At 39.0% G+C, this 27,595-nt stretch overlaps 1 protein-coding gene across 1 annotated transcript in view; it reads left to right on the top strand.

Annotated features, from left to right (window-relative positions):
• The window catches only part of TENM3 (teneurin transmembrane protein 3), a 318,373-nt gene that overhangs the window by 210,353 nt on the left and 80,425 nt on the right, over positions 1-27,595 (top strand). The window contains exons 10-11 of the mRNA XM_089903558.1: positions 3,547-3,736; positions 20,379-20,401. Coding sequence (XP_089759684.1) covers positions 3,547-3,736; positions 20,379-20,401 — 213 coding nt within the window. The remainder of the gene's footprint in view (positions 1-3,546; positions 3,737-20,378; positions 20,402-27,595) is intronic.

Genomic DNA, 27,595 nt, shown 5'->3' with positions numbered 1-27,595 from the left:
TGCCGACCCCATAAGTAGATATCCTAGTTAGAGAAACAGTTTATGAGTTTTCTTCCTGCTCTCCCCCCTCACGTTTCTTTTTCCTCCTTTCTTTTCTTCCCCTCTCTTGTTCCCTCTCCTCCCTTCCCCTTTTCTCTTTCTTCCGCCCCTCCTTTTCCTCTGCTTCCCTCATCTGTGACCATACATTGTTGGAGGCAACCAGGGTTTACAGTTGCTTATTATTGCTTCACAGAAATGTGAGTTGATTCAGAGAGCTTGGAAAGCCAGAGACTGTGGTTAGAAAATGCGAATGCGTGACTGTTGGAGTTGGCAAGGAGTATAGGATACATAAGTAAAAACCCACATTGGGGCCAGCACTATAGAGGGCCTTGAGTATCTCACTGAAGAGTTTTAAGAAATCATCACCAACCAAGGTTTATCAAGCATGGGCACATGGCATTGTTTCAAATAACACATGGGGACCTGCCTGGTGGCACAGTGGTTAAGAATCCGCCTGCCAATGCAGGGGACACGGGTTCGAGCCCTGGTCCAGGAAGATCCCACATGCCGCGGAGCAACTAAGCCCGTGCACCACAACTACTCAGCCTGTGCTCTAGAGCCCGTGAGCCACAACTACTGAGCCCGCGTGCCACAACTACTGAAGCCCATGCACCTAGAGCCTGTGCTCCGCAACAAGAGAAGCCACCGCGATGAGAAGCCCGTGCACCCCAACGAAGAGTAGCCCCTGCTCGCCAGAACTAGAGAAAGCCCACGCATAGCAACGAAGACCCAATGCTGCCAAAAATAAATAAATAAATTACACATTAACTCATTTTGTCCTCCACTTAAAAAATATAATTACAAGAGCAAAATAGGCATTTAGCTCGCTCTTTTGAGTTTTTATTTACATTTCCAGCTTCTATATTAAAGATGTAAAACTCCAATTAAAGTTTATAGATATTACTTGTATACAGTTACTTGATTCGGGCCTCTTACGCCTCCATCAGTGAAACAGGCATAATAATACTAGCTATAAAACAATACTTGTTTGAAATATTGTCATTCTAGTTTGTTTCCCACAGTTATCCAAGTAGGCAAGGAATAATGAAATAGCCCCTTTTTTTTGTTCTGTATAAAGTTACTTAATACATTACCAGAATTATTTTATAAAGGATGGTTTGTAATTGATATTAAATAGCTCAAAAGTTAATTTGGTCTTCTTCATAAAATGGTATTGCTATAAATAGCAAAAAAAAAAGGATATAAATGTTAATTAAAAGATTAAATTGGTTGCCAAAATTACATATCACTTTTACATATTTAGACTGATTTTTTTCATACTGATGTAATTATTTTGCTAGCTGAAAATCTAATTTTACCTGTATACAAAATGACCACTTAGACATAATGAGTGACGGTCTTCATCCTATTCATCTTTAAATCCCTAATGCAAAATACACACTTAACACATGTTAAACTCTCAATATAGAGAGTTGAATAATGAACACAGTATGCTTCTTTGGGAGAAAGTAATTAAGCACAGGAAAAAACTTCATTAAACTTTGCTATTAGCTGCCAAAAGACAGAAAACTTACTTAGAATTATTAGTAAAGATCTCAAATACGCATATAGTCATCCTGTGAAAACATCTGGGTTCACATGCCTCCAATTTGTCTGCACATTCTCATTGAAAGTTTACAAAAACTCCGTTGTTAATTTCCATTTGTGACTTAAAAGTTTACTTGCAATAGAATTTGGAATTTCTAACCTATTGAATCCTAAAGCAAAACACTTTACCAGCTGCCTCTTTTGTTGTTGTGGAAATGACCTTCAGAGATCTAAATTCAATAGGAGAGTAGATTTTACACCTGAAGAAACATTTGGTTAAGCTGCTGAAAGAGAAGAAATGAATTGTTTCCATCAGAAAGTTTATAGGTTTGAAAGCAACAGAGGTTTCCTCTCTCTTCAGCAGCAGTTTGTCCATTAATTAGCCCTTCAATTCCACTTCAATTAAATTAACTCTAATTAATAAGTTCATTACAAAGATTGACGCACCTTGCTCAAAGCGAGTGTGCTAATCGCTGCTAAACACCTTCACCCTAATGAAAAATTGATTCGATTGAATAAAAAAGGGAACCTCAGAAAGAAACCTCGCTCTTCTGAGCTGAGGTGACGTTCTGTTCCTCTGAAGTTAATCAAACCATCTTGGATCTTTTAATCAAAAATTTAATTCAAAGGAGACAGAAAATGTGGCATGAAAAAAACCACATACCACTCTCCTCCAGTTCATAGTCCTGGCTCTTGTTTACAACTCTCACTGAGCCTCGATGTGCTGTCTAAAAGTCTTCAGCCCTGTGAATTCCAGTGTCTGAGGAACGTTTTATTTGGTCAATGAATGGGGACATGTGATCATGTGACTACATAAACAGTGATTATTTCTTAATTTTAAAATTCAGCTGTAGTCGTTTTCTGTCAGAAACGATCTCAGGTTTTTACTGTTGAAAGAAAACCACAACTAAACAGTAGTCGTCCAATCTTAAGAAAAAAGCTCATGTTATTTAACTTTATATGTGAAGAGTGAAAAATAAAATAACCCTCAAAGTTCTGTCTGTCTGTCTCTCTCAATTGGTTCTAGTCAAATAAAGCTTCTAAGAAAGTTTTTTAAGAAAAAAATTATTTCAGACGCCTGAATTCTATTTTAACAACCTAAACTGTTGTTACCGTTCTTAAAGTCCTTTGGTCACTTGTGCCCTTTTCAGTAATTCTAGTAATTGAAAATCCTTGCTTTGCAAATGCCAGAGCCGGCAGTTCTATATATTATTAAACCGGTTTTCTACTATGGTTTTGCTTAACAACTTTTATCTGTCAACAGTACAAATATACTTAATAGGAAAAACAACAGCTTCTTTTATTTAACCAGCACGTCTCTGTGTCAGGAGCAAGCTAAAGTGCATACTAAAGTAGATTCTTTTTTTTTTTTTACTCTTTTTTTTAAAAAAGATTTTCAGTGGAAGTTTCTGAATATTTAAAAAAATTAAACCATAGGATTAAAAATAATCCCTTTTCAGTTTTTGCTCTATGGGTGAAACCTAACTCCTGTTAGATACCTGACATACACAGACACTTAAATATTTCGTAAATTTTATATCAATTTGATGTATGTGTGCCTGTGTTCCTGGCTGTCGAAAGATACTCCTGGAAACAGGTATGTGTGCGTACATAGTTTCCTCTCCTTATGAATCATTTGTTCTGTTTTGTTAGTAGCGTGTGTGTGTGTAAGCACATATATAATACAGAAAATTGTTTATAACATAACTACCATGTGCATTTTACGCCCAATCGTGGCAGCATATAAAATGGAACAAAGAAAGCAAACTACGTCTGTCGCTCCTAGCCCTCGATGCTGCCATCTACTTAGTAGGTAAATGCTTTCGTACGTATGCTCAGCGACTTTGTTCTTCACCTTGTTGACGCGCTGAGTTTGAGACGAAGCGCTTCTCCCTCGCTCCCCGTCTCACTCGCCGCTGCTCTCCTCTCCTGCCCGGCTTCCTCTCTTTCTCCCCCCAGAGATCTGTTCCGCGGACTGCGGCTTGCACGGCGTCTGCATGGGGGGCGCTTGCCGCTGTGAAGAAGGCTGGACGGGCCCAGCGTGCAGTCAGAGAGCCTGCCACCCGCGCTGCGCCGAGCACGGCACCTGCAGGGACGGCAAGTGTGAATGCAGCCAGGGCTGGAACGGCGAGCACTGCACCATCGGTAGGCCGGCCGCGCCCCGCCCCACCCCCAGGGCGCCCCGCCCCGCCCCGCGGGCCTGCTTCTCACCTCGGGAAAGCTCCTCCCCCCGCCACCCGTTAGCTTTTCCTGTCCTGTGTTCAGAAGGAGCGGCCGCTAAAGAAGGGTCTCAGGTCCCAACAGCAGCCCAGTTCTTTTTAGAGCCGCTGTCTCGAGTGTAAGAACGTTCTGTGCATGGTGCTGGGGGACGGCCGCCGAGACTGACTCGCATAAGGCTGATTTCACCGTGTAACGGCAGTATTTTTTACTTTAAGAAAGAGATTCCCAGTATGTAGCCTTTGGGGCTCCTGTAGATTCCAGAATCACACATCTTAGCACCTGTCCATCTATTTGAGTCTCTGAAAGGAGGTTGGAGTCTTTATGACTTTATCCTGTAGCACCATGAGGAAGAAAGTAGAATAAAATACACCAATCTAGTTTTTCCACAACAGTTTTATATGCTTAACACTTCTTAAAATACGATGATGTTCTAGCACACCTGTTGGTTAAATAAGACAAATAGGTGTTTAAGATCAAAATCTTAGTATATAAATGGTATTTCGCCTGGATACAAAAGCACCCGGAACATACATATTAGTTCCATATTTTCAAGGTCTTCAGTGCCTTTGCTTTCACCGTTTGAGTCACTGAAATGAAAACGTCTATTTAAAGAAAATACAACAAAAGTAAGTAATACAGTGCTCCCTCACTTCAGTGAAAATGTACAGTATTAACTAGAAATGGCACAGTCCTACAAAAATCTCATCATTTTCGGAATGATTTTTCTCCACATTTATGTCTGTAGGGTAAAATTTGACAGAGCTGTTGGTGGAGTCTTGATATAGTAAAGGATTTCTTCTTCCAATGCATCTCTAAGTTTATGTACTTCACTTTTTAAAAAAAAAAAAAAACGCATTTGTTAGCCAAGATTTTTTTTCACGGGAAAATTGAAATCACTTACATTTTATAAGCTGTCACAAATGGCATCTCTGCAGAATTTCCAGGAAGGCTCTTTTCAAATCATCTGTTTCAGGGGTCCCCCTATCACTCCCCCCACCCTCACCGACATGTGGTGATCCGCTGGAAGGGCCCTCTCGGCACAGTTGTGCTCAGGGCTATAGACGTTTCCAGAAAGGGGAAAGACTCATCAGGTGGTGTCTGCAGGAATCCACGTCCAGGTTCTCCAGGCTCCTTGTCTCCCACCAGGAGAGGTCACAAGAACCATGCCCCTTTCTCCAGCAGGGAAATGCAGCAACATATGTGCAGGGTTTCCGCCCGTTTGAGGTTGAGAGTTAACAGGATTTTATTGGGGCTGGCTCAGCGAGGTAGCCTGTGTCAGCCACAGCCATCGAGATTCCAGGCTCTCCAAAGAAGAGCTGATGTTTAGTGCTGCAGGTGCGCAAAATAACCATCAGTGTAGGGAACACCCACCTTTCCAGATGCTGGCCAAGGGCCAGCCCTGCAGACGCCTGAAGATCAGGCCTTTATGTTAACTCTTACCTGCGAATCATACCTACGGTGTCACCTGTTGAAGGTGAGCTACTGCCAGCAACTGGGGAGCTTGTAGTCCTACTGGGGTGTAAACTGCAAAGTGCTCATCCCCAGCAGCTGGCCCGGATGTGGCTTCCCCTCCTCTGCTCTTTAAGGGAGGCTCCGCAGGGCAGTGACTGCCTGTTGTTCACGTGAGCCGCACTTGGGAGCTGCTACGGTAAGGCGGAAAATGGTTGACAGTCACGATTTGCGTATTTTCTGCGGACATGCAGAGGGCAATGTAATATCCCTGTGACCAAACAGCATCATGCGGCAATCCCAGAGTGCACGCACACGAGAGGTGGGGCAGTAACAACATGCCTCTAAACATACACCATCGTTGTTCATGACCCCAGCACCCCCCTCATCCTAAGTGAACTGATTCTAGCTAGAGGGAAAATGTTGTATATTTGACTATTTGTAGCCTGGGAAGTACAACCCACACTTGTATATATAGCTTGGAAAACGAGGAGGTGTACTATAAAGTTATCCACGAGCAGACTTAACTTGCCAACCAGCAGTCACCAAACAAATCATTCTCTGGGTGTCCTCATTGACCTTGGTAATATTACATGGTTAATTTCCCATGGAGGAGCTGTTCTTGAACAACTTTCCAGTTGTCTAGGAACAAACGGGATTTTTGCTAGGCGCAGGTCCTTTTGTTATAATTTAACGTGTCTTCCTGTGGTTGTTAATAATTCCGTTTTCTATTGTTTCGTTTTATTTTGTTGCTTTTATACTCTGTATGAGTAACAGCGTGGAAGTAAACGACCTGTGTCATTTAAAAATAAATCTTTGAAGTGAACCGTTTAAAAGATGTAGAGAACCTTTAAATCATTGTTTTGCTCTTTTGTACTCTCAGAAGTAGTTATTCCAAGATTTTGCACACGAAGATCCAGTTGCCCTTCCCTGTCTACTTCCTACCTGTGTGTATGTCCACAGTGAAGTCTCAGGGGTCCTTTAAAAGGAGGCCTTTGTGAGCCACTGATTAAACAGCACAGGAAACTACAGTATATTTTCTCATTCAGGAGAGTTCCTGTTCTGTTCATTTCGTCTCAATTTCAACAGTTAGGCATCTGGCTGGAAGGAGCTTTCACTTTATGAAAGGATGCTCCTAAATCAGCAAGATTTTTTGTCCTTTCTCCATATTATGTGCCGTCTCATTGAATACAAACAGGGAGGTTAATTGGAAGAGAGATGGAGGAGAAATTAAACAGTTAGAAGCAAACAAAAGTTCCCAATAGAAAGCAAAGAATATTCTTCATTAGTCATCTTACTGTCTTCATAAAGTTTTCATGCTTTCATAAAACCATAGGCATTTTGAGAGTAAAATAGGTTATGAGTTTAGAGTATTCACTGAGCACCCAACTCCCTGAAGGGATTCCATCCTGCTATTTTTATTAGCGTGTTTGTACTTTCCTCTCCTTATGAATCATGTATTCAGCGAATTCGGCATATTCGTCCTCAGGTTTGTTGTCCCAAGTCCTTTTTTCTTGAGTTAGACTTTGACTAGTGATGTATGCAGATAAAAAAAATGAAACAAAGGGAAATCCACTTGTAGCAATACTATGATTAAAATGAATATTTCTCCCTTCCTCCCCAAAACCCACTTACGATTGTTGGACTCTTTCATTAATAAAGAGAAGTTACATGATTGAACCACATGAAATAAGCACCAGCAATGATTACTGACATGGTTTAATCCTAATAGCACTGGCATAGATGCTCAAGTAGCATAATGTCATCCTTTGTAAGCGAACATTCGTAATTGGCCAAATGATTATCATACTCATTCTCCTCTCTGTTTTTCATAAGATCGGAAAGACGTAAGAACATTGAGAGGATACAGAAGCTAGTTTAAAAATATTAAATATAAGTAAGTGGTTTCTAAATAATAGTTGACATAATTAGAATGTTATTGTGGCATTTCTGTATGGAAAAGCTTAAACAGCTCTGTACTGTGAGAGCTGTGGTGGTTCAAGGTCTGATCTCTGAACTGGGAGATACTTGGCCTAATTCAGTAAGCTCACCATTTGTAATGTATTTAACTGGAAGCGGAATCTGTAAACACACAAAGGCAACTCAGTTGGTTTGGCTCTCCCTTTTCTTCTTGCTTAGGAAGAGAGGGGCCAGTTATCTGATTGGCCTGTGGTTGGAATTAATGGGGCACAGAAGCAACATAAATATCGCGCCAGCCTCTACTGAGCACATGTTTGGAGGCAGAATCCGTAAAAGTGCAACGCTAAGTAATTATCCTGGGCAATGATAAATCCTAAGTACCAAATTTTGAGTAGTATTGACCTGTACCTTCTCCAGGAAATACTCTTTTTAGCAATTGCTGGAGAAAAGTTGCCCCTACAAGCATCTATTTGTATTGGAGAGCAGGGGAGGCCGTAGATGAGACTGTGACCCAAAGGGTGGGGAAGAGGGAGATTGGGTAACAGCTGCTTGTTATCTACGCGGGGGTTGTTACAAAGGTGAGGAAGGCTCAGATCTCTGTGGATGGCGGATCCCCTTCTGGAGGCTGATCTGCATTTCCCATTGCCCCACAGACACAAATGGAGAAACTGGGCTTACATTGTTTAAAAGTTGCTTAGGTTGGAAACATATTTAAATGGTGGAACAAGATCCCAAAGGAATTTTCGAGTCTCCGTTCCAGTAAGTATTAGCGCAATAGCATAATTATGTAGGTGTGAATTGGGAGGCGTTGTTTTTTGGTTTTTTTTCCTTTCTGTTAGTTAGAGGAATGTTTTAGGAGAGGAGTGTTTTTTCACTTCTTTGCATCCGCAGAGTATCTCAGGTTTAAGAGCTTTTGGAGTTTGAATCTTTGCTACATCATTTACTTGGTGTATGACTCTGTGCGAATCATTTAACCTCTCTGAGTATGTTTTCTCATAGATAAATATTATGTACCTCAGAGTTGTTAGGATCAAATGAAATGCTAGAATGTAAATCACTTATTAAAGTGCCTAGCAGTGTTCACTAGAGTTTTTATTTTGTTGTTGAGTATAAGTGAGTCAAACTGTAACCCAGACAACGTTTTGGGTGCTGAAATTTTTTTTTTTTTTTTAAACGGTAAAACAAAATGGCTATCCAAGGAATTTGCTTTAAGGAGTTAATGTAATTTCCATTTCATTGTTATAAAGTGTGACCTAGTCTCACACTGACTATGGCTTAACAAGAGGTTAATATGTTTGGGATGGCGGTTTTAAAGCCACAGTGATGAAAGACAGGTGGAGTCTATTGTGATATTTTTCTTCTAGTTATGTCTCAAACACAGAGTCGTTTATTGAGCTACATTGATTTTCCTATACTTTCAGGCAATTCAAATGGAAATTTGGCCCAGGGGAAATCCTTATTCCTTTAAGCTACAAAAGACTGGCTATTTGTTTTAATTCTAATTCTTTAGCACATTGGGAAACAAGATCTAATCACGAAGACATGCTTTGTTTGTTCAGACAAAAGTTCCACGTATAGTACTCAGCACACCCCTAATAAAAACCACCATGGTTGCTCTGGGCTTAGGGGTGCTGGAGATGAGAAATTGAAAATGAAATACACACAGCTGGGGAAGGCATCAGTTAAACAGTATGGGCGTAAAAACGAGACATAGCAATACTATGTCTATTTTTTACTATACTAAAAAATAGGTGACATTTTTGAAAAAAAACGACCTCTCTGATAATATACTTCAGAGATTACAAGATCGATACTCATGACTTTTGTCATGTTCTCAAATTGGGAATCATATTCATAATAATATAGAATATGGAAATTCTAAAACTATCTTCTTCCATTTTAAACTTTATGATTCCCCTCTTAACAAGTGCTTATAAGGTACCACATTACACCCACAAATGAAAGCTATAGGAGGCATTTGGCTTCACACCTGTCAGCGTCGTGTATTAACAGTAGTTGAGAAAGGGGTCTCTAGTGCCACCTGTCTGGGTCGCTGATGGCGCCATTGACATATTTACTGTGAAACTGGTGAAGCTTAAGCATCAGGGCCCCTCACTTGCACAGGCCCCTTCTAGGATCGTACAAGGCGACCATGGATTTCTATGGTCATATGTTGCAAATCATTTAGGACCTTTGTCTCTTTCCACTCCCAACTTCTCTCCCTCACACTTTTCCTCGTGTAGGGTGGCACTGGAGTGGCTGTAGGCATTTTGAGGATTCAGCTAAGGAGAATTTCACCTGGGGATGCGTTTAGTTTCCATTTAATTGGATATATTTGTGAGGTGTGAAATCATTGCCATCTGTGATTGTTTCATGCTAGCCATCCGGAGGAGATGTTTCTGCCACCCACTGGCTCATCTAGTGAACATCAGAGTACAGGGTCAGAGATGATAGGAAGATATGAATTTGTACTACGGAGCCCCACACCAGAGGAAAATAGGTAGTGGAGCGGAAATAAGGTTTGAAACGTATGGAAACTGAAGCCTATCTCTGGAAAATTCTTCCTGTCGTCAGATATGTTGTAAAATGCCCAATCCAAATGGGAGTTTTCTCTCGTCAGCAATATATTTGATGATGGAACTTATACAGTTATAAACGTGCCCTAATTTTCTCTTTTGATGATTATTTCTTTTTGAGGAATTTATCAGAATTCTTGTATCTTTAAGGCATGAACCTAGAGCAGTACTGCAAAATTGAGCTCATCAGTGTGTGAAGTCACATGCATCCCAGTGTACCACAGAATCATATGAACATACCAGGAAAAGCTTCAGGGCTTATGTGACATGAAATACTGATATTGATGAAGATGTTATCAAACTCATAATATTCTAGGATGCCATCACAACAAAGTGGCTAATGAATGTCACCAATTCACAGAGTTTTTTTAAATTAATTAATTAATTTTAATTTTTTGTTTATTTTTTATTTTTTTGTTTTAATTTTTTTAACATCTTTTCACAGAGTATTTAAGCCTAGTTTATTACACCATAAAGTCTTCCCAAATTTGGCAGTAATGTCCCAAATTTGCATAACGTTACTAATAACAAATTTTGAAGCCAAATGAAACTTTCCAGATTATCAATAATGAAAACCATATTAAACAATCACATTGAAAAAAGACTGAATTATCTGTCTAGTCTCTCTATACAAAATATTATAAAACCATTGTCTTATAAGGAGGCAAAGTAAATGTAGCCCAAAAATTATAGAAAAAAAGTGTTTATTAGAGACATGTCAGGAACTTAATAATAAAAAATGTTCTGCAGTTTTTTCCTGATGTTTGTGGTGTTTATCAGCTTAAAAACTATAATTTATTGTGATTTCTTGTCATTCTAAATAATGACTCAATTTGTACCTAATTTCATATTTATAATTTGGGCTTCTTTTTCTTAAAGAGAGCCCCCCAATTTGTATCATTTCAGACCCCACAGAAGCTGGATCTACCTGTGTTCCAAACTCTATTACTTGACAGCTGTGTGATTTGGGGAAAATCACTTAAACTCTCAGTGCCTCAGTTTGCCCATCTCCAAAGTGGGAATGAAAATAGTACCTACCTCCTAGAGTTGATGAGAGGGTTGATGACCTAAAACATGTAGAAGGGCACTTGGAACACTGTCTGGCACAAAGCAAACATATAGGGATGCTACTTATTGTTACCGTTGCTAGAGTATTTGGACTGAAATTAATAAAAAAGTTTCCTGTGGCTGGCTCTTCCCTACTGAGTCTTATCCTAATGCAGCGGAATTAGCCAGCAGGAAAACAGGAGTGCATGCTGGTTCCAAGAACAGCTTCTCCCCTCCACTTCCCGACACACTAAGTCCACACTACTGTGGACAGAGATGCCTCGTGATCTGTCATACAGGGTGGAAGGTGGGTCATCAGAACGCAGTAGGCATAGAGTTGAGTGGGAGGAAATTCCCCTTAGCTGACTTGGTTGGCCATGAAAATCCAGACAGGCAAAAAATCCTCCCATGAAGTGTGCAAAAAAGGAGAACTTCTTAAGATCCTTCCTGCTCAGCAGTCCCAGTGATTGTAAGTAATTTCACGTGACCGAGAGGCTAGCGATTCCTAAGAGAACTGTGGAAGACCCCCTTCAGAGCTCATTGAGAATCACCAATGTCCTGGAAACCAGGCTGATTTTTAGATGTCGATTTCTTCCTTTGAGATTACATTTGCATCCATTTGGGGCTTCTCAATATTATTTTTTTCATTTGAGTCTGATTTATTCAGTTAACAGTTTTATATACAGTGCTTTCTCCTCTGTAATCCCCTCAGAATTGGTTTTTTTTTTTTAACGAGGTCGCTTAATCTCCTCTCTTCTGAAAATGCAAAACTAGTTTCTCTGGCCTTTCTCAATGATGGAGGCCCTATTTGTTAGGTTGTCAGCCCTCTACAGAGTTTCAGGATTTTTTAAACTATCACAGATAGTGTTTATTTCACTAGTCAATGTCACCATGTTCCATTTAGTTTCATTTTTATGAAGAAGTGTTTGGATAATGAGAACTGTGTTGGGACTTCCCTAGTGGTGCAGTGGTTAAAAATCCACCTGCTAATGCAGAGGACATGGGTTTGAGCCCTGGTCCAGGAACATCCCACAGGCTGTGGAACAACCAAGCCCATGCACCACAACTACTGAGCCTGAGCTCAGGCTGCGCTTGTGTTCATTTGTTTTTCTTTACATGTACCAATTTCAGCATCAAAGGACATGAAGCCGGTGGGTTCCATTAGCTGCAGCCCAGCATTGCCAACAATGGCAGATCTGTACTTAAAGCGAAAGTAGTCATTTCATTCAGTGTTCAGTAACCTTTGAGAGAGAGAGGACTCAACCAACAAAAAACAAATCCACTGGCCTAAATTTGAAACTTTAGTAAGTTTGACTGTTTCCATCATATATTAAGCCATAATACAGTATGTCCAAGTGTTTTTGTTTTTTATAAATTATTTATTTATTTTTGGCTGTGTTGGGTCTTCATTGCTGTGTGCGGGCTTCTCATTGCAGTGGCTTGCTGTGGAGCACAGACTCGAGGCGTGCAGGCTTCAGTAGGTGTGACACATGGGCTCAGTAGTTGTGGCTCGCGGGCTCTAGAGCGCAGGCTCAGTAGTTGTGGCGCACGGGCTTAGTTGCTCCGCGGCATGTGGTATCTTCCCGGACCAGGGATCGAACCCGTGTCCCCCGCATTGGCAGGCGGATTCTTATCCACTGCGCCACTAGGGAAGTCCCTGTCCAAGTTTTTGAATCACTCTGAATCTCTACTAACTTTGACAATCCATATCCTCTAAAGCTGCAGAGTGGTTATTAGTTTTGACTCGTCTTTCTGGGAAGTGCCTTGCAACCTTAACTTTGCAGCATCCCTTCATCCCTTAATTTGTGCCTGCACAAGTCCCATCGTGTCCCAAGAGCCTCATTAGAATTACATTCTCAAATCAAGCAAATCCTGGGGAAAGTTTGAATTAGAATCTTCACATAACTTTTGCACCTTATTTGCTGTGTGACCGTCAGTAAAATCCATAGTCCCCAGAGCTGTCCTGATAAATATTCTTTCGTTGTGTTGACGATTTATTTCCCTAGGCGTCAGTTTCTTTACCCCTAAGAATGGGAGTAAATGTACCTAAACACCTTTAGCTATTGACATCAGGTATTTGAGTGCCACTGTTGTCTGTCTGGTTCTTCATGCTGTGATTTATCCTTACTAAAAAGAGAGGCAGCAGCCTGAAGCCGAGACTCTGTTCTCACATGGCAGGAGTGCTACTGAGAGGTAAATTTCAGTGACAGTCGCATTGTTTTGGGAAATGTTACATGTGTCCTATACTTTAGAAAAGGGACATTTTTTAAGGACTTCTAAAAGTCAATTCTGCGCGTAGGTAATTGTTTTGTGGATGAGTATGTCTCGATTTAACCTAGATCTTTCCATTTAGGTGATTTACACATAGCCTATGAGGATGAGAGTTTTGAGGTCTTTAGAAGAAATATGCTTGATGTACTTCACGGTCACGTGATAAAGGATCCTATCCTGTGGTGGTTATTTGTGAACAAATTTTCCCTCCAGTCTGCTTCCTGTGGTGTAACTTGGGTCCCCAGAGCTACTATAAATTAACCTTATTCCTACTCAGCTGACGGTGAGGCCTACTGACTTTAGAGGCAATGCGTCAGAAAAAAAAAAAGAAAATGGAGGGTTAAATCTACTGTCATTTTTCTCCAATGGGAGCAGTATAAGAAAATTTGATTATTTGTATTGTTTTATGATCATTTAGGTGTCATTGAAATATACCTGATTCCTTTAGGCTTGATAAATCCGATTCCTTCCTTTCTTACTATCTTGTGTTTATTTCCCACCATGAATTTAGTGGTTTTCTAGCTAGTTTTTTTAAGTCTCTCAAAATAAGTTACTGTGTAAGTGCTCTGTGTCTTAGGGGAACAATTTATAAATTATAATTATTATCCAAAAGAAATTTTTGAATCTGTTCCTTTGAATTAAAATGTTATATTCCATAGTTTAAAAAGTTTATGAAGAGATAGGATATCAGAATAAAAGCCATTTATGTGTCAAATTTATATCGTATTGTTTTATTAAAAGCCTGCCATTGTGTTCCTTTACTAATATACTAGAGTATCTTTTTCAATTTGGAACACCTCATTGATTTGCATCTTTTAAAAATCATCTAAGACCTTAATTTCCACCAAATCTAGTGTAGAGGAGGTTTGAAAGCTCAATTGACTGGATATATTGTGTAATTTAACCAGAAATAAAGGCGAAAGATGCTCCTTTTAAATCTTGCCAAGTTCATCAGAACCCTTTTATTGAGAAGTTTAGGTCCAAGGCGTTTGGGAGTGAAACCAGGTGCAAAATAATATGTCATCAGCTATTTCACAGGATTCGTGAGGAAGAGAAGGACCACGACTAGGGCCAGATTATAAATAAGCCATATTCTTCCCCAAACTCAAGCCAGGTAACCGTAGCCACCAGCCAGCTGGTGAAGTGTTCATGTAGATTTTAAGTAATGTTCACCATCTGCAGAGATCCATATTACCCTAAGGGAGTAAATAAAAAATCAGAGCTTTGCATTTAGTTTCATGTAAGCACGGAAGAATTAAGCCTACAATTTCAAGGAATGTGATTATTCCTTCCCGCAATGGTACCTTAGTATTCTTCAGTGGCAGAATTTCTCTGTGTCATTTCTCGAATTTGACAAGTTGAAAATAGCCTCTTTTCATCTCAAACCATTCCTTTTCCACCTACCTGTTTTTAAAATACAAGTTACGGTGTTGGTCCGTACAAAAGCCATGGCCTTTCTCCCTTTTCATATTTAACATATTATTTTCACAGATTACGGTGTGACTAGAGCCGATTTTTTTCTGTTACTCTTCTCCATGAAGGGTTCATTGACCCTCTCTTCTTTGAGTGCCTCTTTAGTGAAGCTGGAAAACGTCTGCCTCTAATATGGCCATTATTTCTGGGGTTTAACAGACATGTGCCTTGGATAAATTAAGGACCAGTCAAAGGAGGTCCATAAATATGAATGCTTTGCCAGCTGCCTTTCCATTAAACCCTGTTGGTTGAATGAAATTAGTAAATAATTACGTTGGTGGGGAATCTGGTAGATCCAAATGGAATATAATGTCTTCCTTTAACAGCAGAGCTTAATTTTTTTCCTATACACCAAATTAGTTTTTAGGGCAATCTCCATTGCAAATGGACTGATTTGCATTAAAACTATGCCTCCTTGTTCTGATTTGTCAACACCTCTTTTTTAAAAAAGTATTTAACGTTAAGCATGGGTGGGTAAGACCATCTGTTTCTGGAGCTTGCCCGCAGCTCCATCACTTAACACATGAGACAGGTTACAGCTGTTTAATTGTTATGGTGCTGAATGATTATCATTCTATCCAAAATTAACATTTATATATGTATGCACAGAAAGCATGTGGTTAAGCATAAGTGGTCTAATTGTGAATTAATGGTGTTAGGTATTCATCAGTTAGACCCGACATGAACAGTGAAGTGTAAAATAATGCTTTTCACAGACAATTCAACTCTTGGGTTTTAAGATGAGTCCCCAGTAGTGATTATTATGCATGTGAGAAACCCACTCCCAATACATTGGTGTATGCAAAGGGAAAAGATCACCATATAACTCATACAAAGCAAAGAGAAAACCATCTATGTGGTTACTGCACAAACCCTAACTCTTTCCTGCCCCCAAAAGCATTATCCTCTGATCTGTGACCAGTGTGGGTACAAGCCCCAGAGTAAAAGCCTAGATGGGCGATTATGGTTGCACGTACCAGCAAGGCACCCACAAGCTACTGGGAACATTTTTCTCAGCCAAGTGAGGGTGGGTTTCCCCCTGTATGTAGAAATGGTGACACAGACTCACATCATTGTGCTGCAAAGGCTATAGCAATTTATATTCTGTTAGGTCTGCTCAATACATTCCATAATGAAAAACAGAATGAAAACTTTTCAGCAAAATTGCAGGATAAGGATCGTGATATGCATGTAAAATAAGATATTTAAATGTCTTAGTTCCCAAGCAGTTACTGTAAAAGTGACTTGTGTTCCCGAATTTATGAGCAGATTATACGAAGATTTACATAGCCTTTTAAAAATATTAATTTACGTTGCTCGAATCAAATCACTAATGAGGGAACACGAAATATATAAGGACAAGTTGTGATGTGCTCTTTATTCTAAAAAGCTGAATCACATTTTGATTAGGAACTTTGCATCTATACCAGCACAGGGTTTATGCGAGACAGAGTATAAGAAAACTTCTTGACACAAAAGTGGAGTTGTCTCCACTTTGGGATCTAGCCCGTTCATATGAAGAAGGGTCCCGTCAAAGGGAGTATATCTTAAGCAGGTGGACCATAGGGGCCCCATCCTGGCGTCGCTGGGGCAGAGTGGACCCCATGGCTTATGAAAACAGATCACTGGCAGCCCGGAGATGCTTTGCTTAAAGTCAGATTTCTTTCTTTCTTCATAGTCTCGTAAAAGATACCAGTGACTTCATGATTTTGTCCTTTTTAAACTGTCTTTATTAAAAAGATTAATTCATAGTACCTGTTATTTAATGTGCTAAGGCACAATGCAAAGTTCTCTGCATATATTATCTTACTTAATTTTCACAACAGCCTTATCTAGAAGCTATTAAAATCTCGATTGACAGAACTCAGGCTCAGAGAGGTTCTATAACTTTTCCGTGGATGCACAGCTAGTAACAGAACCAGAAGCCAAGTCCACATGAACCGTTCCCAAGCCCCTCCTCTTAAGCACGAGACCATGCTGCCTCCTAAATTACTGTGGAATTGTTTCAGCATGTATGTATGTAGTAGAATAGGTGACAATTAAATTTTGTTCTGTGACAAAGATAATATCTACATACCTGTCACATTCGATTGAATTGTCATAGAAACAGATGCAGTAATAACCATGTCAGTGATATATCAGTAATAAAATGTCACTTTTTTATTCAGGAGAATTTGAACTATAGCTGATAACAGGATCCATAGCTTGCCAAAATAACAATAACAATTGCAGCAACAAAAAAAACAGTTCAGAGAAAATCAATTTGTACTGTAGAGGATTTAAGAAAGTTGTAAACTACTTCTTAAAAACTCCACACTTTTTTTTTTCACACTTCTTTTTAAAAGTTAAATTTATTTCCAGTTTCTTAGTAGACTGAATACTATGTATAGACATTGACCACTGAAAAGCACTCATACAAAGTGAGTAGATGACTTGTGTAACCAGTATCGGCTCATGAAAAAAGTCTCAGAAAAGTTTAATACCCAGGATACGAGTGGTAAACATCTATGCACACTCTCTCACACCTGCAAATAAAGAAAAAATACTCTCTCTGTAAATCACCTTTGAAAAGAGCTATTTACCTACAGTTTTTTCCAAATAAATTACAGCTTTATCTTCAGCAAGTTAAACAGATTGTTCAACTTTGTTCATTATTTTTCCTGGTAAAGTTTTTAAAAATTGACAACGGAAAGACCTAGTATATTTTACATACTTATTCACGCCTTATTCTATAAGTTTTCTTAAATATTAAATGTTATGAATAGACAAAAGTAATGATGGTAGACAAGAAATTACACTCTTTGATATTGACCAAATAGATCGTTTTCATGGTTTCCTGCCACAAGACTTGCTAGCACTACACAGACACCACTTTGGTAATTGCAGTCACCAAGTTCACTGTACCAGAATGTTAAAGTCCAAATATTTGTTTAGTGTAACATATATTTGTGTCTGATTTTCATTTATTGATGTGAAGAACTGTCTCTGATACTTAGTTCCCAAATCAGGGTGCTAAAATATACCTGATTTTTTTTTTTAATTTAGGAAATCATAAGATAATGTGGTTTTGCTCACGTCATTCACTGAACTCAAGCGAGTCGAAATCTGAAGGAGACATGTGCCGCTCCATGTTTATGTTATGGTCCAGTAAATGAAATTACGCCATGTGCAAAGACAACCGCAAAAATCATGCATCACACGCCAAACGATAGTCATCTCTTTCGTAGGCTGTGTGCACGCCAGCATCAGTGAGCCTGCTGTCTGCATTCTGCCTGCTACACTGTTACTTCTGTTATGTAGATGTCATCTACAGTAAGGCATGAAATGCTAAACTGAGAGAAAACACCAAACATAATTCTCCCAGTTGTCTGTACAAAGTTCTGCAGCTTATCCTGGCACTGTTTCAGCAGTGCTGACTTGAAAAAGTGTGGTTTATCTCAAAGCACCTTTTCCATAGAATCCAGATTTTTCTTCTGGGAAGACTTAAATGAGGAAAAATATTATTTCACTCTTTTGGAATGTCTTGGCATAAATAGTGTTCCAAACTGAAGTATGGTATTTTGCTTGGGTAGGTGCATGCAAGAAGCAATGTATTGTACAGATAATTTTTTCACCAAATTTCCAATCTAGTAGAATAATAAAATGTGCAAACTTTCAAAAACAATTTATTTGAAGCAGGTTTTCAAAAATGTGCTGCCAGTTTTAGGGGAACAAAAGCTCTTTCAAACGCATGTGCCCACGCGTGTGCTCGCACATACACATGCATACGCACACATATGCACACACATACACCGTTTTTCTTTACTGGCACAACCTAGTTGTTAAAACTCACTTGCTAGTTGTTATATTTCAAATTAATTGACCCCCCTAAATAGGATAAAATATTTGCAGTGTTTTATCTAATCTTAGAATGAGAATTCTGTGGTGAGAGAGGACATATTTTTAAGGGGCCTGAGTAAACTGTTTTACAGGGTTTGAAATTACGTCGGTGTCATAATCCTTTATGACAGGGTAGTCAGTAATAAAACAGTACAGTGCGTATCAGTTGAGGAACATCAAATCAATGGGTATGTGGCTTGCACACTGATTTAAACAGTTGCTGATTGGAATAAATGCATTTAATATGTACTTATTTGCAGACCGTAGCTTTTCTGTCATCCTACAGAAATTGGTACATGAATAATCTAAGAAAGATACCTACTTATAACTTTAATGAGATACTAACGTGAATCATTTTTAAGTCTGTATGATAAAGTATTACGAAACACACAATGCTAAATAAAAACTTGTCCTCGACTCTGAGGACTCTGCAGTGTTCACCGTGGTGAAGGATATGTCTGTATTTTGTTATGGACTCATCTGATTGAATTACCCTCTTTTGGAGATGGGCCCCTAAGATCTTCGTGCAGTAATTAAACTGAGAAATATTTCTAGCGTTCTAGATTCCGTGTTCTTTGCCTGTGTCTAGGATATCCCCAAGAGTGAATTCAATAGCGCAGTGAAAATACTGTCCTATTTAATGTGCTCCAACCAAGCACATTGTTGACAGCAGAAACAGTGTGAATAGATCACAACTACACACGTCAGCAACTGTGTACACACAGTCAAACTGTTGGCATATTTTCCCTTGTGAGCTGCCTAACGTAGATATATATAACCAACTTGGTTTGCCTTTGTTTCTTCTCTGTGTTTTGAAGAATCGGTTTGACAGTGAAAGGAAAGCAAAGTGGGAACTAATCTTATTCCGTGAAGACCTCCAATACCCCAGTTTCTCCCCCAGACAGGCACATATACTCCTCTGACCTCTTTTTTAAAGGAGCAGCCTTCTTTGGAACTGTCACTCAGCAAATATTTCTTATACAACAGACATCAGCTGAAATGATTCTGGTCTTTGATTTTTCAAACTCACTTGTTTTAATTTTTCCTGGTTTTATCCCTCAGTTTTAATATCCTGCCGATCGGTTTTCCAAACTTGGGATTTTTAGAACAAGTTACAGCAGTTCTCATTATAAAGATTTCTTAAGTACATAAAGTACCCTCCTTTATGAGGCTGTGTCCACAGATTAATACTTCAAGTTGTTTGGATTTTAATCTTACTTCCCAGTTTCTCTCTTTAATTGTCAATGTTGAAATAAGGATTTCCACATTTTTTTGTCTTATTTTCTCATTCAAGTAAATTCACTGACCAATCCAAAAACAGGTATGTTTCTCGTCTATCTTACCCAGGTACACAGTTCTGCTTCTGCTGAGTTGTATGTAGAGCTTGTTTATTAAGTGTATGGACTTTGGTCTCAGACCACCTGGTTGGAATTTTGGCCACTTGAGGAAGTTATTTAATTTCCTGTGCCTCAAGTTTCTTCATTTGTGAAGTAGGGAAAAGTACCTATTACCCCATAGAGTGGTGAAAATTAAATGAGCCAGTTCATATAAAATGCTTGGCATAGTTTTCAGCACGTAGTAACAGTCAGTAAAGGCTAGTGACTGTTAATACCGCTGTATACGATTAGGATAGATCCATCGGGCAGGGGGAGAGGAACAGATGGGTGAAGGCGAGGGAAGGATGTTGTAAATGAGGTATTGCTCACATATGCTTCTTTCCCACAAGGTAGCCTCTCTGTTATTCGTAGAATTTCTCCAGGAGCTGCAAACACATGTAGGACATAGTGTTACCGAACCCGGGTCCAGCAGCTCGCCACTCGAAAGCCAATTCTTGAGACAAGTGTTGGTAGGAAAGGAAACGTTGCTTTGTTTCGGAGGCCGGCAACCAGAGGAGAGGGTGGACTCCTGTCCGAGAACCAACGCCCGATTGCTGTTCAGAGGACAGGGGCTGTACAGGCGGAGGGCGGGGGTAGAACAGCGTGGTCAGCTCTGACAGTCGCCTTGAAATCAGGAATGGGATGGTCTCATTGGCGTCACCTTGCTTGTTTTAAGTACAGTTGATCTTTAGTTCCAGGGTTTGTTCCCATTGCTTTGAGGCCAGCTCTCGGAATTGTGTGAAGTGGAGTAGCTTATGTCGTGGCCTCAGTTCGGTCGTCCTGTAGCCGTCCTCCTCCAGCTCGTGGAGGGTGTTTGTATCTACAGGGCAGCTCATGGGACACGGCTCAGAATATGATCTGCAGCCCTTGAGGAGCTGAAGGTCCTTGACTGTGCTGAATGACCAAACTCCTATTATTTGGTCTCCTCTGACTGTTTTCCTCTGTTTCTGCGTTTTCTCACTTCTCTGATTAAACTTATTCTTTGGCTAAAGTTTTTCCGCAGACAAAAGGCAGGCTGAGGACCTGGGGACAAGGGCTATAGGGCCCTGCTCCGTTTCAGTAGGACCACCATGATAAGTACATCGGATCATTTTCTTCATCAGGTATTAAGAATCCCTTATGAGCCAGGAGAGGGGAATACAGTGGTAAGCGTGGCCATAGAGTTTGCATTTCTAATGGGGAAGATTTACACATTAAGTCTCCTATGTCTGTATATTGTTAAAGCCTTGCGTTTTCCTGGAATCTCTTAACTGAAATGAATTGATCATGGCTAGTTCTGGATTTTTTTCTCTTCTCCTTCTACATTTACCCTGGTGTTTATAGCCCTAGACTTCATCCACGAGACGTATTCAGGGGGAAGAACGGGAAGAATCAGTTAACTAGAGGAAACGGAGGGAGCAGGGCTGCCCATAATTTTGATAGATAAGCAGATAAGGCCACAGCATGTAGGTAGAATTTCCAAAAAGATGCTGTTCCTCCCTACTCCACATTGGGAACGAAAAATGGTACGAGAAGACTAACTATGAGCCAGCTCCTTCCCGGGGGGCTGTAGAATCCATGTCCTTTACTAAGCCGCACAGACAAGAGTAAATCAATTTGTGTTCATCCCCACGCATCTTCCCCAAAAGTAAAGGGGGGGAAGTATGGTAAACAGGGGCCTTGAAAAGAGAAAGAATTCTTTTTAAAAAGAAGCACCTAGAGGGGAGTGTGTGAAGAGGATACAGTACTAGTCATTTGCTTTGGTGATATTGGAGGTTTATGAGCTAATCATAGAATAAAAATTCTTTTGAGGAGCCAGACCTTTCTCCCATATCTCAGATTTCACTGAGCCTTTGCCCACCTGTACCGGCAATTAGACCAAGGACTTCCACTGCATGGGCTCGAAACTGGCACAGTTGTTTCATTTGTTATGTTCTGGGATGACTGTGTATCGGATGAGCCCTAGCATTTGAAGACACTCACCTGCCTTCTGCCACGTAAGGTGGATCCACCTGGCACTTTCCCAAGGAAGCCTGTGGAAGACGTCAAAAAGATGGTGGTACTACCCTATGGCTTTTGGGAACAAGTATCTGCTGAGATTCATGTTAGGTCAGGAAAGATTGCACAGTACTTCTGAGATTCTTTCATTCATTTCTTCTACTAAAGAAAAAATTTTTGTTTGTTTCTAAATGTCTAAGAAGAGGCATTATGACATAGTGGTTAAGAGCAGGCTCCAGAGCCAGACAGCCTAGACAGCTAGCCCGTGACCTTGTACAAACTGCCTCTCTCCTCCTTTCTTCATCTGTATTTACTGTGTAACTGTATTTACATCGTAGGGTTGTGGTGAAGATTAAATGAGAGAATGATATAAAGCACTTAGAGCTAGAAATCTGGGACTCAAAAATATATCGGCCAGGTGTTTGTAATCTGCAAGTTACGGAACCAGAGCTCCTGAAATGCTAGAATCGTAAGCGGCACTTATGAGCGTGTGTGCATGTTTTTCAGGGGGCGAGCGCAGAGAATCCGTAAGTCTCACCACTTGTCTCGGAGATCTGAGACCCCAGAAAGATTAAGAACCACTATCTTATAGGAAACACGGTAGCACTCACCTCCTATACCCCACAGGGGTCTTCTTAAAAGATAAAGAAGCAAGAGGGAGGAGATATGGGGATGTATGTATGTGTATAGCTGATTCACTTTGTTATACAGCGGAAACTAACACACCATTGTAAAGCAATTACACTCCAATAAAGATGTTTAAAAAAAAAAGATCAATAATTGAAACTCCAGGGAAAGTGTTTTATGAATACAGCATTTTACTGGAGAACAGTTTTTAAAGGGCTCCATTTTATATGTCTCGAGCTCATATTTATAAGAGTTTTCTTCTATAAAACAAATTTAAAACTTCTTCGTAGATCTAATAGGAACGACTTTCCTTTAGTGTCAGAACACGGTTGTTCATTTTCAAAGTCATTTTTTTGCAACTTAATTTGCATTTCAGCAATTGATAATTGTATTAATTTTTTAAATATACTGTATTATTTTTTACAATTATTGTTGCTAATGGCTTTTTATAACATACCTGCATTTTTCTGATGATTTCCTGTAGTGGCTTATGTAATGATGTTTTTATTGTTGCAATTATTATCTTTAATAATTATTTGAACCTCGTATATGGACATCTTCTTTTAACTTCTTCATTATTTAGAGCCAGGCTTTTGTGGTATTGTCGGAAATTTTACTCTACGTGGCCAAAACATAGGTGGTGGCTTTTCCTCCCCTTCTCTCTTAGTCTTAAACTATCAGCCTCAGCTATTCCCTATGATATAAAATGCAAATGACACATCTTTGTAATTTTTCTTCAGTACAGATACTTTTCTTATGGTTAGTTTTACAGCTTTTTGCAAAACGTGTTTTAAATATTTTTAATATGTAAAGCTTTGTGTAAAATTTGACCTGCTGTATGCTTTAAATGTTTTCTAATTTCGGCTCCACTTTCGATATTCTCTTGGCCCAATGACAAACCTACCTTTACCCATAATCCACTGTTTTGCATAATTGATTCTGTTTGCTAAAATAATGGGATTGGCTGGATTCTAATTTATTCCTCCTTTAAAACTACTAATCCAGATCAGAATTAATTACATTCCTTACTTTGATTGTGTTAACTGAAGTGGACCTGATGTAAAAGCCAAAGGCTTATACTCCAACTCTGATCAGTGTTATTCATTTTCATAAACTAAGAATTCCCTCAGAAGTACTACCCTAGCTGAACCAGAAACTCCACAGTGTTTAAAGGCACTTTGTTTATCCTCCGTATTAAATGAGCTCTTATGGGACTACTGGATTATATAATGTTTGGAAGGAATTATTAAGAAAGTATATGAATGATGTTATACAGTAATACATTTTTATTTTAATGTTTGAAAAGAATTATTTTTATGAAATTGTAATTTCAGACTAGTGCCTGACACTGTTTCTCCTCCCCCTTTATTTCTCCTGCTACATATTGTCAGTTAGCCATAAACATGCTTATTTTTATATGCAGTTCAGAAGCCTCTGATGGAATCCTGTGGCAAAGTGAGGCATCCTTTTATATACACGGTACAGATGGGTCTAAACCATTTATGGTTTTGTTTACACACGTGACAGAACTACCAGACTTGAGTAGCTCAACTGAAAGTTATAGTTTAAATCATTCTGTTAAAAGTTCTGCGACCACTTGCATATGTCAGTAATGAAAAATAATCAACATAAGCATCTTTGAAAAGCAATTGTAGACCATTAAGGATGTATGAATTTTGGCAAAGCTTTGAGGCTTATTAAGAATGTATTAGGTCTCTCCAGTGAGTGAACGGAGAGGGATATTTATGCCTCTGTTCAAGAGGAAAGGTGTAGGCTAATCGTAAGCTCATGAAAGATTAAATGGACACAGGTACAGTAGAAGGCTCCAGTCTTCATCCTGACTGTTCCAGCAAAGCTTCTGTGAGAGGCAGAGCCTATTCCTGTATGAATCCTGAAGAGAAGCAAGATCTCAGTCCGTATTTCTTAATGGACTGCGTACGTGATACATCACTGTGCATCTGACATGTAGTCAAGGGCTGCTGGGTAATCATATTCTACAGAACTTACACACGATACCATATTAAATTTGCTCAAGGACTCTCAGTTTCCTTCTTTATTTTTTCTTCTTTATTAACCAAGTTTGATTATTTGTAAATATGCAAGTAACTCAAGAGAGAAGGTGAATGAAGTAGAATTTCTGTGGGTTTATCTTGCAGATTGAAGAAAGCACCCGAACATACATAAATGGCTCCTCTGGGCCTTCGGTGTGTTCTTTCTGCCCTTCCACTGTGTGACCCTTATGAAACTACTTTGTTAAAAACGAACAGAAAAAAAGAGAATTATTTTCTCACCTCCCCCCCAAAAAACGTTGATTATTTGTAGATCTCATAGTTGTAAATTTCCAAAATTGTTTAGTAATAAAGAATTGATTCCATTTGTTCTACTTAGCTATGCTTTCGTATAATCTCGGGAAGGATCAGGGTGAGTCCATTCCAAATAATCTGCGAAAGGGAGTGTTAGTTTACCTGCATACTTTTCCTGAAAATGCTGAGCATATCCTGGAATCGTGACTACATTTTCTAAAACGTGAATATATTGCATTTTTAGAAGATATGAAGTGCATCTCTGTCATGTAATGGGAGTCTTATGTCAGCTGCAGCTACTCAATTTGCATGTAAATTCTGAAAATTTCCTTGTCCCATGTGACACTTCTGAAATGTCTGTCTGTTCTTTTTTCCTTTTTAATTTCTCAAGCTCACTATTTGGATAAGATAGTTAAAGGTACTGTATACTTGCTCTTTGTTGACATATCTCTATATAACCGTGTATTAGCTTGCACTAGGTATGAAAATAGACTGTTTTCATGCATATTTTTGTAAATTATAAATCAGGCTTACATTATGTGAAATCCTTTGGATTTAAAGTATTGAGACTTGAATGTCTGTGTCTCATTTTTATAAGTTTGGGTTATTGCAGATTTCATCCTATGTAAAAACATTAGTTTTCACTGGAACCAAAAACTGAAGATAACAGTAATTTGCTGTTTTTTGTTTTTTTGGGGTTTTTCTGTTTTGTTTTCTGTTTTTTTTTTTTTTTTGGCTTTAAGATCTTCATTGTTGGCAATTCAGCTCATAAGCTTTAAATTCTAAATCAAAGAATCATGAACGCTCACTCTTATCACAGAATAAGAAATTGTCAATCTAAAGAAGATTCTGGTTAACATATGTTGAGAGAAATCTCATTTATCCTCATATGGAAACTTCTTTGGCTTTTTCTCAGTGTTTTGAAATATATGTGATATAATTTATGTTTTGTGGTTTTCTAAAACAACTACAAAATACTGTGCATTCTAGAAAACAGAAATGATAACACCACTCAGCAGAAAACAGCAGATTCTTTGTCTTCAGTTATCATAGAAATAAGTGAAAACCATATTTTTCAGAAGAGAAAATCCCCTTTCCCTTGCTCCTCAGATTACCTATTTTTTTATTCCTTGTTTGTGCTTTTCATTAGAATATGAAAATATTCATGACAATATCCAGGCTTTCATGTAGTAACTCCTTGTGTGCAGGCAGTCAGCTGCTGCACATCTTTGTCAGTGGGGCAGTTAAACCCCTTATTTTTTTTTTCATTAAAAACAAAACAGAAACATCCATAAGGAAAATTCACCTTTTAGGTATTGAATAATCCGTAAATACAGATGGTAATTGTCTGAAGGAAAAGAAGCAGCAAAATTAATCTTCTCCTGACCTGATGGTGTCCATAAGTGTAATTTCATCATACCCAGCCACAAGAGACTGTCACAATGGTCTTCTTTCTGTTAACGCTAATCTTAAGAGACAGAAGGTCTCTTTGAGATCTTTTCATTTCAAGTTCCACAGTGGAGGAGGGGAAGCCAAGATATGAATAATTCTTTTAATACAGACTTAAAATAAACATCCTTAAACGGATTGTTCCCTTAAACTTTGTCACCAAAACAAGAGTAGCATTCTACTTATGAGAAGCTGTAGAACAAACTCCACCTGCCAGAGCAAGTATTTTTTTTACTAATATATATTTTATACCAAATTATAAGTAATTCTTTCCAAAGAGATCTGATTAATAGCCAATTATTCTTGCCATTTTAGAGCATTTATATCCTCGTTTCTGTCAGTGTCGTGTCACGCTCATAGACAAGAGCACCAGAATCTACCCAAGTGTCATCCTCATAAACAGATCATGTTGGCTGCATGCCAGTTATCATCTGTAGGAAGTGGCAGAATTTTTTTTTTTAATGTCATGTTAGGCTGAAACAATTATAGATTTTGGATATATTAAATTATTTTCATTGTTTCCCAAATTTTCCCTCCTTGCCCATAAAAGCAGACAAGATAGGATATAAAGGTAACAGCATAAAAGCTTTAGGGAGATTGTCACAAACTATCACTCTTCGCGCTCTGTCTTGAAGCACGTGACTACCGTGTTTTTGTTCGGTCTATCGATGTTTTACTGTGGTCCTTATGGTATTTCATTTTGTCCGTCCTAAGTAATCAAATATGCACAGCTATTACATTCGGTTGGAAATCCTGTCGGTCCTATCCCATCCGTATGCAGCCTGAATCCTAATGTTTGTTAGAATAGATGCTAAGCTGCTTCACTATTTCCTGGGCTTTGCTTATTCTGTGAAAAGGAATGTATTCTCGGCATAAAGTATAGTCATTAATACTGGCCTATACTTTGTGCAGTTATTTAATGCACTGTAATTTCACATGAATACACGGCAACTCTGAGACCAGATAAAATTAATGTTCTCTTTTCAACATCATTCATATCCTCATACCCGCTTTCATGCTTTGAAATTAGAGGGAATTTTTGAAAGCAACAAGGCGCTTTTAAGAAGGCATGTCTAACCAGTGGCCAGTGTTGTTTACAACAGATTGAAGGTCTTTTCTAGGGCTTCTGAGATGGTCTTGTTGTGATGCTTTTTCACACCTTACAACCAACCTTGTCGCTTTGCTAAAGGAAAAAAATTTAAGTTAATTTTGTCTGGCCTGCAGCAATTTAGTGGATCATTGCAGGTATTTCTGTCCTGCACAGGTAAGTGGTGTCTCAAGGGTCAGGCCAATCAAAGATGCCACTTGGATAAGAATGAGATTCCTTAGATAATGTTGCTGTTTCTATCCATGTGCAATTACAGTATTTGTGCTGTTTCAAAAGGCCTGTTCCCACTAAGTGTCCCTCATTTGTTTATTTGAGGTGCAAAAACTTTCAATA

The sequence above is a fragment of the Delphinapterus leucas genome, chromosome 21, assembly GCF_059928025.1.
Source record: "Delphinapterus leucas isolate spDelLeu-1000000601 "Yukka" chromosome 21, BTC_Dleu_Yukka2, whole genome shotgun sequence".
NCBI classification, from domain to species: domain Eukaryota; kingdom Metazoa; phylum Chordata; class Mammalia; order Artiodactyla; family Monodontidae; genus Delphinapterus; species Delphinapterus leucas.
The sequence above is the reverse complement of the archived record's forward strand: the minus strand, read 5'-3'. Positions and strand labels throughout refer to the sequence as shown.